The 16,101-nt window shown below is 39.0% G+C and overlaps 1 protein-coding gene across 2 annotated transcripts; it reads right to left on the bottom strand.

The window, feature by feature from the left end:
- myo1hb (myosin IHb) lies at window positions 1–14,518 on the bottom strand. Of its 2 annotated transcripts, none has more exons than XM_035958386.2 (32): window positions 14,175–14,518; window positions 9,888–10,049; window positions 9,418–9,533; window positions 8,630–8,828; window positions 8,459–8,539; window positions 8,165–8,344; window positions 7,981–8,079; window positions 7,753–7,866; window positions 7,583–7,654; window positions 7,375–7,494; window positions 7,045–7,112; window positions 6,860–6,965; window positions 6,658–6,738; window positions 6,469–6,560; window positions 6,249–6,343; window positions 5,875–5,921; window positions 5,583–5,663; window positions 5,395–5,500; window positions 5,165–5,282; window positions 4,924–5,037; window positions 4,752–4,828; window positions 4,593–4,661; window positions 4,388–4,472; window positions 2,854–3,016; window positions 2,627–2,710; window positions 2,337–2,430; window positions 1,999–2,054; window positions 1,783–1,918; window positions 1,560–1,630; window positions 748–845; window positions 548–647; window positions 1–467 (listed from the first exon to the last, which is right to left on the bottom strand). In XM_035958386.2, exons 1-32 carry the CDS (start codon window positions 14,202–14,204, stop codon window positions 441–443), a joined length of 3,141 nt encoding a protein of 1,046 aa, XP_035814279.2. In that variant the 5' UTR covers window positions 14,205–14,518; the 3' UTR covers window positions 1–440. The 2 variants fall into 2 exon arrangements, with proteins under 2 accessions (XP_035814279.2, XP_054874990.1); XM_055019015.1 differs by lacking the exon at window positions 14,175–14,518 and adding an exon at window positions 10,914–10,973.
- Between the last annotated feature and the right edge of the window lie 1,583 nt (window positions 14,519–16,101).

Genomic DNA, 16,101 nt, shown 5'->3' with positions numbered 1-16,101 from the left:
TATTGTGGTTTAGTATTTTAATATAAAGTACAGCACGGTTGAGGCATTATAATTGTTAGTCATGGCTTCACACAAATGTCTTTACTGTGATCATCTAGATAGGACTGATTACATGGGCTTCAGCTTATATAAATTATGATCCATGAATATGTGCTTTTCACATACAGATACATTCAGCTCTAAATATTAAGAACAAGCAGGGCTGCTGATATTCTGGCTTCACTCTGCGATGAGTATGCTTTGCACTTGCTTTAACTAAAATATTGGCAGTACTTGTGTAATAATAGCATATACTTAATTGAGTAAAATTGTCATAAAGATTCAAAAGTAAAAATCAGCTGACATAAAGTAGAAGTTATTGGAAACAGCCACAGAGCTAGATTCAAGATTTGCAACTGTAGGAGTTCAAGAAGCACCATTATCCCAAGGTACTGGCATCTTCATCTCGATTTGGTTCTTGTTGATTCCTATAAAACACAAAGAATTTGGTCAGTTGCTCAACAATACCTTCAAAGATAAGTTGATGTTGTTTAAATGGCAAACTCACCACCATCAAGTGGCCATTCTTTGCCCTGTAGACCATTGACTCCTGACCACTTTTGAAGTCAACAAAGCCCTCTCTGCCTGGCTGGATGTCAAACCGCACACTGCACATAATAAAATCATTCCATACTGAACTAGGATCATTTGTGGTTTTCACCAAGTACATTTCTAATAAGGATAATACATATAATCCAGATTCTCTACCTGCCCTGGACCACTTTGATGCAGTTCTGGTTGTTAACAATAATGCTCAGCTTCGTCAAGGCTTCAAACAGGTAGTCACACTGCAGAACCAGATCCCCCTGAAAGAGCAAATGATATCAGTCCTCCAGCTGTTAGATATGATGGTTATACCAAGTGAATCTGCCTGGTTAGTGTAAGATCTCCCCTATAGTGCCTATATGCATATTGAAAACATGTTTTATGTCAAGACTTCTGACTGAAACAAAACTGGTTATCTAAAGAAAACACTCAGCTCATTTTGTTTATCTTTGCAGAATAGCCTCATTTCAAATTTTAAAAATTTACATTAGTATGTCAGATACAGTCACTGACAATGAACCAGCAATGTTGAATGCTGTTCCCAAGCTCGATCTACTGATTTCCTGTCATTTTACTTCTATTGGCTATAGAATAAAAGAATAAAATGCCAAAAAAACATAATTTAAAAGAAAATAAAATCAATAATAGGTAAGTAAAAGTCTCAAAATTAAGTGGGTCCTACTGCATTGTCTCTAAATTCCAAATAATAATAATAAACTGAAAGTCAATTTAAATGTGTGGTTTTGAGCCTAAGGAATGTCTTTAATATTTCACATTCAAATAATTGTCAAAGAACCCAAATTATATTGATATATACATCATACATGACCTACATGCTGTGCTATTGTGATGTTATCTCTTTGAAAGTAAAAAGGCATCTACAGTTTTGACATTTTAAAAAACAAATGTATACACTATTGGCAGTTTTGCCAGATTTTAGGTATCTGCACACACCAGTAAGTTACTAAATCTACCTTTTTGTTGATATCATCACATGTAACATGGAGGATCAGGAAGTTGTCACTCAAGTTGCTGACCGACACACCTAGAAAAAACCAAAAGGTCACTAGTCAACCACACATATGTAAATAACACCACAACAATAAAGCACATGTCTGTAACAGTGAGTTTAAAGTGTGAGTAACGTTCTCCCTACAGATAATGATGCCTTCTTAGTCTAATTGTCTCATTCGTTACCTCTCAGAGAGCTGTAATCTATCCGCTGCTTAATCTTGGCCTCTTCAACCAGGTAGGCAGCTTGTTGGGTGAAGATGAGCTGCCGGAGACGAGGCCTGAAGCCGTTCCTGTCATACTTCACCACCGGCACACTGTACTGTGGAGGACGGACACAAAGATCAGAGAAAAATAAAAAAAGAAGACAAAGATGACAAGTGAACTCTAATATTTGTTTACCTTGATGTGCTCATGTTGAATCAGTTGGAGGACTTTGATGCTTATGTCTTCTCTACCTTGATAAAATGACAAAAAATACTGAAGATCAATGAGAGAAGATGAGATAAACAAATTTAATACATTAACATGATAAAATCTCCGTGAAAAAAACAATGAGGTCAACTGCAAATGCATGGGACAACATACTTTTAATAATGGGAAGGGTTTTGCAGCTATAACAACCACATGCATCCAGCTAAATGTAACATATTACTATAATTTATTCTACAAAAGCAATACAAATCTGCTGTATGCCTGTGGGTGAACCAAGTGTCAAGAACATGGTGCTGTAGTCTTACAGATCCTGGTGTCCATGAATGGTCTGCACACACTGAAGGGGTAGTTTTCTTTTTTTCCTTTGAACATGGAGCTTGTTTGTACTTTTAACAAAAGCTAGAAACAGAAAAATTATGATAAAATAAAACTATTGCAAGATAAACTTTATTTCCTGAAGGAAATTTGTTGGACTCAACTGCATCTAGATATTTAACACAAAATATCTTAAAGTATACACATGTATAAATACATAATTGTGTCATTGGTGCAGACAAACGAGGCAGAGTTAGAGCAGGAACACCGTGGATTTTACCTGTGCTTTCCTTTGGGGAGTGATTCCTCTGACGTACTTCCGTACCATGTGCCGAATGTAGATTTTCTTCAAGAGCTGGGCGACCTACAACAAGTACAGCGGTTTTACATTAAGTGTTTGATTTCCTGTTTGCACAGGATGAAGATATAACCAAAAATAGGATAAAGATAAACCAAAATGCGCCGTTTTCGAATGAATGCAGTTTGTTGAACTAATGCATCACTAACCTCCTGCATTATAGGAGGAGGAGTGAGCCAAGAGTCTTTTTGCAGGACTGTTTTGGGAAGATTTTCCTTCAGTCGTGTGAGGTAGTTCTGCCTCACATAGGCCAGGTACTCACTGTTGTCAATACAGGCTGGTTCATTTCTGGTCATGAACCCTTTAATGAACCTAGAACAAATCAACAAATCAGCAGACAAGTAACCTCACAACATATTGGTTTGGTAAACTGCTTGTACTCATCAGCCTCTGTCTGAGAGTCTGCATAAGATTTCCCCACCTTTAAAATGACTCGCGTCATGCAATTAGTGAAACGGAGATCATCTGTGTGCAGTGAATGTGTCTCAAGTGATTATAGTATAAAGACACCTTTATTTGGAAAGTCCAGATACAGATAAATACAAATAGTGGTGTACTCAGCTTTGTTATAATTACAATATGAAGACAAAAGAACATTTCAAGCAAAAAGTTATTGAAAAGCATAAGTAAAAAAAATTTCCAGGTCATTGAACGTCCCTTTGGCGTACAGTTAAATCCATCATTAAGAAAGGGAAAGACTATGGCAGATGTGTAAATCTGCCTGGAGCTGGTCGTCCTCTAAAGCTGAGTGACTGCGCAAGAAAGAGACGAGTTGATTGTAGGCTTGATTACTGCACTTCTCAAAGCTTCATAGGAGAGTGGAAAAGCGAAAGTCACTGGTAAAAAAAAAAAAAAAAAGCAAAGGTCATGACTGATTACAGTTTGCCAGATAGCACGTGGGAGACTCTGAAGTCAACTTGAAAAAGGTTCTTTCCTCTGATGAGATCAAAATTGCACTTTTTGGCCACCAGATTAGACGCTATGTTTGGCGAACATCAAACACTGCACACCCTCCCCACCGTGAAGCATGGTGGTGGCAGCATCATAATGTGAAGCATGGGGTTGAATACTCGTTGCCCTTCATGGGGCAAGTGGTCATATTTGATAACTTCTGCACGTTAAATATGGCATTGCTCCCGCCTCTCAGTGAGACTGAGAAGCATGTGGTTAACACCCAGCCCATCAGCAAAGATCACTCTACATTACAGCACACTACATCATGGCATTTGACCAATCAGCAGAGGCCTGGAACGTATCAAACTTTCTCTTTTCTGTAAAGATGGAAAAAGACGGACTTGCGGCTCGGTCCTCTTCCATATTTGCCATTGAAATGTCAAAACTAGCCATGGTTAGTTGACAAAATTCACACATTTTACAGCTGAGTAGTTGTGCTAAGTGATGATACATACATTTCTTGGAGTGTTTTTTTTTTTTTTTTAACACTAACGGGCAAGGAACCAAATATGGTAAATACCACTGACCTTGAATTTCTACATAAAAATTTAAAATTTTGAAAAATGTCACAAAAGTAAAAAAGTCTTATGTCTTCCAATAACACTCTAGGGTTTAAATTTTGAATTTTAAAGTATGTCAGTGAGTGCCCTTTAGGTACTGAACAGCACACTAAAGTTATATTTAAAAAAACTGAAAAAAAATCAATCTCTTCTCATTGTGTTAACTTACTTCTTGATGACTTTCACAGCCCAAGCTCTCTTCTCACGTTCTTTCCTGGCCATCAAACCTCTCCAGCAGTTCTCAATCTTAGTGGCTATTTTAAAAAAACAAAGTTACATTATTTTTTTAAATTGGTTTATATTTACATTAACTTGTTCAGCAAATTCATGGCAAAAGATTTTGTTTACGCTCATAAACCAATGTCATCACTCACCAGCCTCTCTCTGTTTCAGGTAGTCTTCTTTCACCCTGAAGCCTTTGTACTTGGCTTGAATCCTTGTTGCTGCAACAAAGACAGGCAACAATTTCAAGTGCAAAAGATTTTTGATATTTACTGTAGCATTACAACTCCATCCGTTGAGCCATATCTCACCTAGCTTATGTTTGCAGACCTGAAAGGCATCTTCTGTTGCAAACAGAGTTCGAGGGTGGCGGATGAAAATTTTAGTCCTTGACATAACAACACAAAGAGGGGGGAAAAAAAGTATATCTTTTCAGATAAGTCAGCACTCCTCATTAACACCAATCCATTTACATCTGCCTACCTGCCCATCTTGTATTCATCAGGTTTATAGCCCAGGTGTTTGATCAGGAGCTGCACACCTTCTGCTGCAGTTCCTTTCCAGTTGGGCCAGGTATCAGGGCACAGAGGCTTATACCTGAGCACAGGGGAAGAACAGCAGCTGAAGGTGTGTGGAAACATTATAAAGAGCCCATGAAATGTCAAGGCTAACTTGATATGTATATAGGTGAAGACTAGAACTGTGCTGGTGCATGCTGAGCTACCTCTGAAGGAAGATCTCATATTTCCGGCGGTAAGCAAACCCAGCACGCCTGACCCTCAGGTGCTCCATCAGGCCCAGATACTTCACCTGATGTCTCACCAACACATCGTTAAAGTGTCCTGCAGGAAGCACCACAACATCAAAAGATCGGAGGTCAAACCTGAACACACAGCGTACAGGATGAGCTGCTCTTTAGCAGAAGTAGCAGATCTTTGAAATGCAAGGCCTCACCTGGCTGCTTGGCTTCATTAGGCTTAATGCAGCGGACGTACCAGGGCTCCTTGGACATCAGGATCTCAGTCAAGCCCACCAGGCTGCTCTTGAACTGAGTGACCACCTTAAAAGTCATAGGCAGGTATATGATGACATGAAAACATGACATCAGAGAGACACTGAGCTCCATCATCTGGATTACTCACAGTTTCAGGTCTTCTCTTGCTGTCTGGCTCAGTAGAAGGAAAACAGTGTTTGATGATGGCATTCTTGGACTGTCGCATTACCTTAAAGATGACAGGAAAACTGTAATAATCTAGCAAGTCAGACTATATACTGTAAGAGTTATATATCGAGATATATTTTCAGTTCTATTTCAGTGTATTTAGTAGCACTGGAGGATATTAAACATCATATAAAAGATTCAGAACAACCTTTGTGTATATATAATACAGTGAATCTATTTACTTTCAAGGAGTCAGACATGAAATAAAATACCTCTTTCCCATTTCGATACAAGAGATCGTTGTTTTTGTCCAAGAATCCTGAAAGTTTAAAGAACAAATGGATGCTTTAAAGGAGAGAAATAATGTATTCTTTGGCAACAACACCTTCTTCTTGTTATAAATGAAACACTGAATTCAGCAGTGGAACACACTTTTCCACAATTCAGTAAGCTAAGCAGCAGCCTTACTTGGTCTGATATGATTATTTTTAAATAATAGTATATAGAAATTTCAGTTTAAGTGGCATTGTTGAGTAGGTTTGCTGCCATTATGACAGCTCTCTGTTTTCATATCTGGCAGCTGTTACATAGACACATTTAATGGCATTAGAATAGAGAATTATATTATGAGCAATTTATCTCTTACCAACAACACAGTATGTAACCTCCCCAGCATAGTGCAAGAGGCGGAAGTCTCCTCTATCCAGTGTTTTCCTCGTCTTTTGGTCTCCAAGTTTATGCCTGCAAGAAGGGGAGCATCCAATTGTTATGACATTTATGTTAACGAGAAGTGATGGTTTGCTTGCTGGAATATGTTCTTTGACCAGTTTCTTCACTGTGTATTTCCTGTCAAACCAAAGACTCACGTGACAAAATGAGGGTGACCGCCAATCTTTTCCTCCATCTTTTCCAAGAAGGTGATATCTGTGGCCTCTCCAGGGCGTAAACATTCTTCATCCTAGATAAGAAAAGCATCGATAATTCAGCCATGTATTAGATTGGTGACTAGTTATTTGTCATCTTTCTGTAAGCGCATTATTCATTTACATCTTTACCAATAAAGAGATGATTCCTCTGAATTTCTCCTCCACAAGATCGCAGATTATCTTGTTGTTGAAATATGGCACTGGTTCCCACTGAATGAAAAAATAAGAACAGCAACAGTGGATTATGTTGGTGGTTCCTGTGTATTTTTGTTGCATCTTAGTTCATGCATTAGTTGCTCTATTCAGACTGATTGAATTATCGTATTATTACCTCAATCCCTTCCATCTCGTACTCCTCCTGCTCTGATTTGAGGGTCAGCTCGATGAAAAGCTGCTGCAGCTTCTCGTTGCAGTAGTTGATGCAAAACTGTTCAAAGCTAAAATAAAATGCACGCTGTCAGGATTCAACTCTTCATTTCACTGTTAAAGACTCAGTTCATCTGTGAACAATCTCACCTGTTCACGCTGAAAACCTCAAACCCATAGATGTCCAGCAGACCAATCACCGTCTTTCTTGAGGAATCCTATATATAATATGCACAGACATCAGGATTTAGGGTTTTGGGAACAAACCAACCTCTTTAGAGAAATTCAAGCTCATGTGTTCATAGTGCTTTAGAGCAAAAATTGTATAATGGAGGGAAAAGGTGAAAAAAGAGTTGAATGCTTTTAGTCTCACAACCAAACAAGTGTCTGTCTCTGGTTTGCTAACCAAATCTTGACAGCCCAGTTTTCTCCCTATAATAAGGTAAGATTGGGATGAGAGAAGACTGCTTTCTTGCTCACCTTGTTAGCTAATGATTCATTGATCTTGTTGACCAGCCAGTTGAACGTGCGGCCATAGATGGCTTTGGCAAGGGCATCTCTGGCATATACTGCATGGTCCACAGAGAAGGGACTGAACACCTTTAACATCAGAATAATGTAGATTATTAATTGTAAATTAACATTACAAACAAGTTTGGTTTGTTTTATACTTTAAATACAAAGTCACCTCCTCTGTTTTGGCTTCAATCTTTCTGTGGGTTAAGCCCTGTTGTAGCACCTGATTAGGAATCCCCAACAACTAAACAGCAAAGGCAAAGCAAAATCAGACATGTGACCTCAAAAAAGTTGCATGAAGACAGACCAGAGGTTTATACAATCTGTTTGTTTCGATTTCACCTTTGAGACCCAGTGCATCTCCTGGTTATTGTTGAGTGTGGCGTATCCTCGAGCATCCACATCAAACTTGATATTTCCCAAGTGGAGTACACTCGCAATAATTCCAAACAGGTGCTGCAACAAGACCAGAGAGAAATTGTTGGTTTATTATGATTAAAATTGAGCATGCATAGTTGTATATAAAGTTTGTCCAGTTTTAGTGTTCAAAAATCTACTGTGTTACCTCACCTCAGTATCACTCTCACTGAACTCTATGACAGAGAGGGCTTTCCGCACCGTCTTCCAATCGCTTTTATCATTGATAGAGCTAACTTTGGCACAATCCCCCTAAAGGAAAGATAAAAAGTTTGAGTAAAGAGGGTTTTTTTTGTTGTTGTTCACCACGTAAATACAGTGTTTTTATCCATCTGACCTGCACCAGATAACGGTAGTTCTTGCAGTTTCTCTCCAGGCCGAGCCAGCGGAGCAGATCTTCCTCTCCTCCTTCCACCAGCTGATAGAAGATGTGGAAGTTCCTCTCACCGTGATTCTGGTGAACCACACGGGATTTCTCCAGCAGGTAACTGAGGATGTGACCACCAACTGCACCACCCTGGGGGTGAAAGGAAATCCGTAATGTCTAGTCAATGACCCTGAGGTCATTATTGCTGTGTTATATTACCTTGACTTTGTCAGTTGGAGGAAAATGCAATATATTTCACTTTACCTGGTGGTCGAACTGGATGTCCATGTATTTCCCAAAGCGGCTTGAGTTGTCATTCTTCAGGGTTTTGGCATTTCCGAAAGCCTAACAAAAGTAAAATACCTGATTTTAAAATCATGCTTTTCTGTACAAATGATCTTACACAGCATAAACTTTAGCACAGGCATCACTGACCTCAAGCACTGGATTGGACAGAAGCAGTCTGTCCCGAACATTGTTCAGGAGTTTGGTACTTGGGCAGCTGACAGCATAGAATTGAAGGATTTTCTTTGAGGCCTCTGTCTTTCCGGCCCCACTCTCCCCTGAGATCAAGATGAAGTGGTTGTTGAATTCAGACTGCATGGTGCGGAAGACATTGTCTGCCAGTGCATAGCTGAAAGTAGAGTGATGGGTTAAACTGAGAAAGTCAGTCACATCTTGTCTTTTAATGAAGTTTCATTAAAAGTTGAATATATCTGTAAGAAAAGTAACTGTCTCTCCACTAGCAGCTCTTCAAGGCTGTGCTGTGAAACCTCTAAGCTCACAATAACAATGCTGACATGCAGATTCTTTGCAGGCATGTCTCCCATCTTCTCCATCCATATCACCAATGACTGAGGTTAATTGGTGTTGTTAGTTTTGCAATTATTTTGTCATTAACCAAAGTTTGAATCAAGATCTTGCACCAGTTCATCTTGTCTGAGCCCGGTTTCATGGCTTTCCATTGAGTAATTATCAAACTGGTTTAGAATAACGTTTTTCAATTCTATCAATGAAATGTCAACCTTATTGTGACCCTAGAGATAAAGTCAGGAGATCACCAAAGACAGTAGGATTAATCGTCGGGGAAAAGGAATGTCTGCACAAAACTTCACAGTAATCCTTCTAATAGTTTTTGAGATATTTTGGTCAATACTGAAACCATTCCCCATGTGTTTAATTTTTCAGAAATGGAATTATCACTGATCAGATGGAAATCTTACATATGAGGTGGCAGCTCAAAGAAGTTTACTCCCATGTAGGTATCCATTTGCTTCTTGCTGTAGATATCTAACTCTTTATAGGGGTTAACTGACACCAGGAGAGTCCCAATGTAGGTCTGCAGAGAAAGACGAAGAAAAGAACTCAAGCTCTGCAACATTACAGGACATTAAAAGATGACAATGTGTTGTCCATGCATCATTTCACTGATAAGCAATTTTGTTCCTTATCAAAAGCAATAAGTTTAGTTAATCACTTGTCATGACCCAGTGGACAGTAGTGACCTTCAGACTGCTCACTCTGCAAATGGAAAGAACCGGAGCTGCTGTTTCAGCAACACAAGGTGCCAGATTCAGCAGAAGGCGGCGCAACATTAGGACATTATCAGGTTGAAGGTTGAGGGCACGATGTTTAATTAGAGTGAGAGAAAAAGCCAGGACATCTGAAATGACACCACACAGGAAAGACTCACATAAATGAGATTCTCATGGAAGCGTTTCCTCAGGTTGTCCAGGAAGGCACTTTCACTCGTGTGGGGGTCCAAGAGAACAAAATCCTGGATGCCCACGCGATCCCTGGCTGTCAGGGAGGCCTCCATGTTCCTCAGGATCTGGTTACAGCGCTCCTCCAGGCTCTGTGCCCAAACAAGACACACATCAGTGACATTACGAGAAAGTAAATGGAATCAAGGATTAACATGTTCTTATTACTCCGCCTCTCAAGGCTGGACACACCTTTTTCCTTTGTGTTATTTTTTCCTCAAAAGTTATCTTTTTTTTCTTTTTTCTGAGATTGTCAGCGGTGAAAAACACATACATGCACATGCTCACATTTCTGGGCAACCTGTATACTTCCCAAAGGCGATGATTTCCTGCCTGTTAGTCCTTATATCTGTGACTTCCACTCAGAGCTGTTAGTGGCCTTGACTACATCCTCTGTGCTCATGACAAATCTAAATCCAGCCACCACTATCTAATCTGCTTTTGTGTTCTCTAAAGACCCATCAGTCATCACAAGGACAAAGTGAACACCAAATTGTCCACCTACACTAGATACTCAAGAAAACCCATATTTATTCAAATTTTATCTCACATTTCGTGAAGGTTACAAGAATAACGTACACGAAAATAAGTTCCTCCAAGTAAAATCCAGCAGTAGTAAGAACATTCATTATAATATGCATAAACACAGGATATGTTCTGCTACTTAATACACAACTGAATTTGTGCCTTGTAAAATAATCTGCAATGCAATACACTTTAATTATGGTGCTATGAAAGAGACATCCAGTATTATGCTTCAGTAGTTTTGGCTCTCATCACTGGCAAGCTGACCTGTCACCGAGTCAGAGTAACTGACACTGACAGCTCATTTTCCACTTAAACAAGCCGATGATCTGTTGATCTAGCAGATATTCACAGCAAAATGTCACAATAAATCATGTCACGCGGGAACATGCGATCATTAAATTCAGGAAAAACTATAAAAAGTCACCTACCCTGGAGGTCTTGAATGTGTGTGTGCCCCAGTACCTTTTCTGGACTGAACTTAACATCTGGTTTTATTGAAGGGAACACAGGAAAAACTGACAGATTACAGTCTCTGCTTCCTTCAATAGGAAACCATCAATTATGTAGTGAGTGAGCAAAAAAGGAAGTAAATCTCCTTCTAAATATGTATTTGTGTGTGTGTGTGTGTGTGTGTGTGTGTGTGTGTGTGTGTGTGTGTGTGTGTGTGTGTGTGTGTGTGTGTGTGTGTGTGTGTGTGTAGGTGTGTAGGTGTGTGTGTGTGTGTGTGTGTGTGTGTGTGTGTGTGTGTGTGTGTGGTCTGACCACATACAACATACTTGTATCAATTTGTTCACTCTTTTTTTATGAGAAATTGGGAGAAGTTCCAAAATGTTAGTCACCTCCTTGGCAACACCTAGAACTTCTTAATCCTTCTACCCACATCCTGATGAATTCAAACAAAACATAACTAAATGTCTAATATTGAATCATTTATAACCAAAATACTAGATACAATTAGGTTTCATGACTGGAAGTTTTGCATGAGAAGTATAATATATGACTTCTGGTATCATTCAGAAGATATTTTTATGTGAAAACTGATCTCTGTCAGTGTTGCACCTTACTCTATCAATTGTATGCTTCAGTTTTGATCATTGCTTAAGGTACAATTTGAAATAGTTATCCACAAACAATACATTCTTGTAAGTCTGACAGAGGAGGCCTTTAAATCAGACACTGAAACCCTTTCAAAAACTTTTTTTTCGGTAACATTCTCTAAATACTGGCTTAAAAAGAAACTGGCAGCCTCAAATAAAATTCCAATAATAATAAAACTAATCTTCAGGGGTTTCTCTCTCAATGACCATCAGCTTTGTCTGTGTGAAAACCCTGAAAACAACCTTGTGATAACTGCAGGATGTGCAGCAGTGAGGTCTGTCTCGGATGCTCTGACTTGTTGTCGGCACTCACAGGTCTGTGGGCATCTGTGTTATCAAGTGTTCGGCCAGGCATTGATCGCGAGGCAGAGATTTTCTGCCATTCAAAGGAAATGCGACCTCTACTGAGCACACGCCAGGCAGGAAAACAACACTGTGATGTATGAGGATGGACAATTTTACAAAAGCCAAGAGCCACAAGGTAAAAGATTGGTGTTCTTGGCAACACTGATATCTGAATTAAATTGCTCAGTAAAATTACAGTTTAAGACAATAACATGAACTTAGGTGAACAAAACACAACCAAGTGCTTGAGGGAAGACACAAAAATACACTAAACCTCACATTTGAACAGGAAAGTCTATCTGGCCTGTAGACCATCACCCGAGAGGGCGCTCCATTGTCCCAGTCTATCCAGTATGATGTAGGATCCTGTTACGCAGCCACAAAGTGGCAGTTAGGCTCCTGAAAGAGATAGCACTCCTCGTGGGCCACTGACTGACACCACACATCACCCAGGGCAACACACATTTAAGGGGCTCCAGGTGTCTAGAGAAACCTGACCTACAACAGGCCTCCATCACGCCAGTCAAGTACTGTACCTCCTCTGTTGGTCCAGTTTCACACAAACATACAGTCACCAACTATGAACTCATTATCCCATTTAGCAAAATGTTTACATCTTTGGTTGGTCAAGAGTTGGCTAAATGGGTTACTTATGTAGACATTAAAGGCAGTTTATATTTAACCATCTGAACTTAAAGCAGTTTCTTTTTTTTCCTACTGTAACATAAAGTCCTGTATCTCTATGGAAACAGCAGCTTTGGCTAGAAGTAAATGGAGCTCAAAAATGTCTCCTGAGCATTGCGACTTGGTTAAAATTCCAGATATGATCTTAAAAACAACCTTGAGTATACTTTTTAAAAACCTAGAATCAGCATGCGCAACATTTTTGTAAATGTTCACAGGTGTTACAAATACTAAAAAATGTTCATATGCTATTGATATTTTGCTACTTATAATTTGAAGTATTTTAAATTTTAAAGCTGTGTAAACTTAGAATGCAGTTCAATCTACTTCAGCCAAAATGTCCCTGAATTTTTGTCATGTGATTGTTGGTCAAAACTGAACCAGTAATGACTTTGTATTTGTGCTGGAAAGACATTTTTGTTTTGTTTTGTTTGAACAGAATTGGTTTCAAGTACGGAATTTATTTTTGGCAAATTTTTAAAATGACACGAGATTTAGAATAGCATGATTTTAAGTTTAGGTGTGGTTCATTTTCCCAATGTAATGGCACATCATAGATGATTCATTCAAGGATTGTCAGAAAGACAAAAATCCAACAACTCTTTCTGCTTTTATAGTCTCTAGCTCTGATAATTGGTGTCATTCAAACCCACTGGCTAGTTTTGGGTTTCAGAGGATTAAAGCAGCGTTCACTTCTATTTTTTGCCCATTTAGGGAGCATCGAAGCAGGTTGAATGCACAACCTGCACATACTTTCCCTTTAGAAAGCCATTTCTGTGAACCTATTAGACTATTCCAAATGAATGCGATGTTAGCATTCATCTGGAATAGTCTTTCTCACCATGAAATGTCCAATACTTACGCTCCCTATAGGACCGATTAAGTAAAAAAACGCACACTAACACATCGCTTTTATCCTTTATTTTTAGAGATTTAGTCTGACCTTAAACCAAGTCTTTGACATTAAATTTAAGAATTTACAGATGTACTGTATTTCCCCACAACAAAATAATACAGGTATCGAAACATCACACATAACATTCTTATTGGAAACCCAATTCATCCACTGACTTTACAGTTATTTTCCCTCCACTAACATAAAATATCCATCTCTTCAGGTGCTAAATGCTCCACTAGGTTAACCAACTAGCTGCTAACATTGTCTGTGTTATGCTCGAAGTTGATTAAGTCGCATATCAGACTTTTAAACAGAAAAATAAAGCCGGAAACAAGATCAATGAAATATGCGACACCAAAACAATGAGCTAAATGGAGCTAAAATGCTATGCTGTGTGATAAATCATGACTACAAGCAACACTTTTGACATAACACAAGCTCGTGTGATGTATGGCGAATATAAAGATATAGATTAGTGCAGCTTTAAAGACACTGCTAGATATGTAGTAAACCAGTGTTGCTATCAGGAAAGACCTGGTGGCAAACAGCAATCTGCAAGCATCCCTACAAATCACAAAAACCCATTGGAATGCTTTGAAAGATGCTACAAACACTTACAAATAGTGACAAACTAAAAGCAGTTTAGGTACTGTTCACACATTTACCTCCTTCACTTCCAAAACCATGTGCGTCATGGTTGACTCTGCCTTATGTGATGAACCTGATCAATCCAAACCACACTGAACTTCAGTCCACAGGTGCACAACTCGGGCAGACACGGCCCAGGATGGTAGTTTTAGTAGCCAAGGAGTTCTCCCATAGTGGAGTCCTTTCAAGTCAGTGCAGGTATTTCACCAACAGTTTGTTCTTTCCTCTGATGCTCATCGGTTCGTTAATCAAACAGTGGCTTGGAGCAGGTACCACAGCCTGCGACTGAGAGGCTTCAGAGGAGGAGGAGGAGGAGGAGGAGGAGGAGGAGGGTGGCCCTGCTGCTTCCTGCTGGGCTGGTGTCCCTGCATTGTATGTAATGAGGCAGTAATGAGCTACCTGGCTATGGAAGGACTCGGCTGCTTAAACATTCATGGAGCCCAGGCAGCAAACATCCATTCAGCGCTTCCCCTGAGTGTTGAACAGCTACACTGTGTTTTTCAGGAGGAGTTTGTGTGTGTGTGTGTGTGTGTGTGTGTGTGTGTGTGTGTGTGTGTGTGTGTGTGTGTGTGTGTGTGTGTGTGTGTGTGTGTGTTTGTGTATGTGCAGGTATGTAATACAAGGATGTGGTAACTTCATCCCCCCAGAGACCCGTTCTCAGCCTCCTCCCCACAAAATTACAGCACAGGTATTCGATTACTGATCTTTGATTAGGCAGATGCATTTCAAACTAATTACGAGCTGTTCATTTGAGCCACAAGGACCAGAGTAGTTTGGGATTAAACTACTGCAGATTCAGTGACACCGACTGTCAAAATGATAAATTGATTCATATTAATTTTCTTCAAGTTTTTGAATGAAATGTTTAAATAAAAAGGATTAATTCTGGTTATTTAACATCGTGGAATTGATTTTACACAGTTCTGGTCACTGTTATACCAACTCACTTCTTGAAAATTCAAATATATATTAATTAAATGCAACACTGGAGTGACAGAAAATTGAGGGAGAGCTAATTATGGCAGAAATTACACCGACAGACATCATCCCAATTTTGAATTCACATGTATTTCTATCCACTTAGTTCCTTGGCCGCTTCTTTATCTTGTGGTTCAGCGGGTTTAGTTGTCACAGGTAACGTTGCCCTCTCATTCCGACTGTTTAAAATTTAACATTGCTTCCTGTAAGCATCAACAAAGGCATCTTACATTACTACCCTATGATCGGCCAAAACGCACGGTGACATAAGAGAGCATACTGGAAAAATGGTGATTAACATAATGTAATCCATTAGGCAAAGACTGATGGGTTTCTAGAATCGACTCAATCTTTAAACCACTCCTCTTAGAATAATCTCTTAATGAACACGCATACAGTGGTGGAAAAGTTTTCGGACAGACCATACATTTGTGAAATATTGCATCGCAAGAATCACTCTTGGGTCTTCAAGTGCAATTTCTTTTAGTACAATCACAGCCGTAATACTAAATAAATCTTTAACAAGCCATTAAAAACTTAAACTGATTGATTCCTTCAAAATAAGAAATTTTGAATATTGGATCATTTTGGTAGAATTTAGTTTTGTTAGTTTTTCTTGTAAACAATAAACAAAAAAAATTTGTATTTGTTTGTGTCTGTCTAATGCAGCCACACCTTTTGAAACACAAAAAAGATTTTTCCACAAATATTTCAAGATAATATTTAATATTAATTTGAACTTTTTCCACCCTTTTATAAACATATCGTTCCTTCCATAGCAAAGCTGGACAGATGATACTGAAAACCAAATTTTTCGACTGGATTTGGCTCATAGTCCAATTGTGTACTTGAAGTGTTTGACAAGAAGATGGAAAATATTTTTTCCCTGTATTTCACACATAATTCAGGATAATCCACTGATTATTATGTACTGTTTTGCTTGAGAATAGATACCAACTAATTAAA

Source organism: Amphiprion ocellaris, chromosome 17, assembly GCF_022539595.1.
Source record: "Amphiprion ocellaris isolate individual 3 ecotype Okinawa chromosome 17, ASM2253959v1, whole genome shotgun sequence".
In the NCBI taxonomy this organism is placed as follows: Eukaryota; Metazoa; Chordata; class Actinopteri; family Pomacentridae; genus Amphiprion; species Amphiprion ocellaris.
Note: the sequence above shows the minus strand (reverse complement) of the source record. Positions and strands in the feature narration are given on the sequence as shown.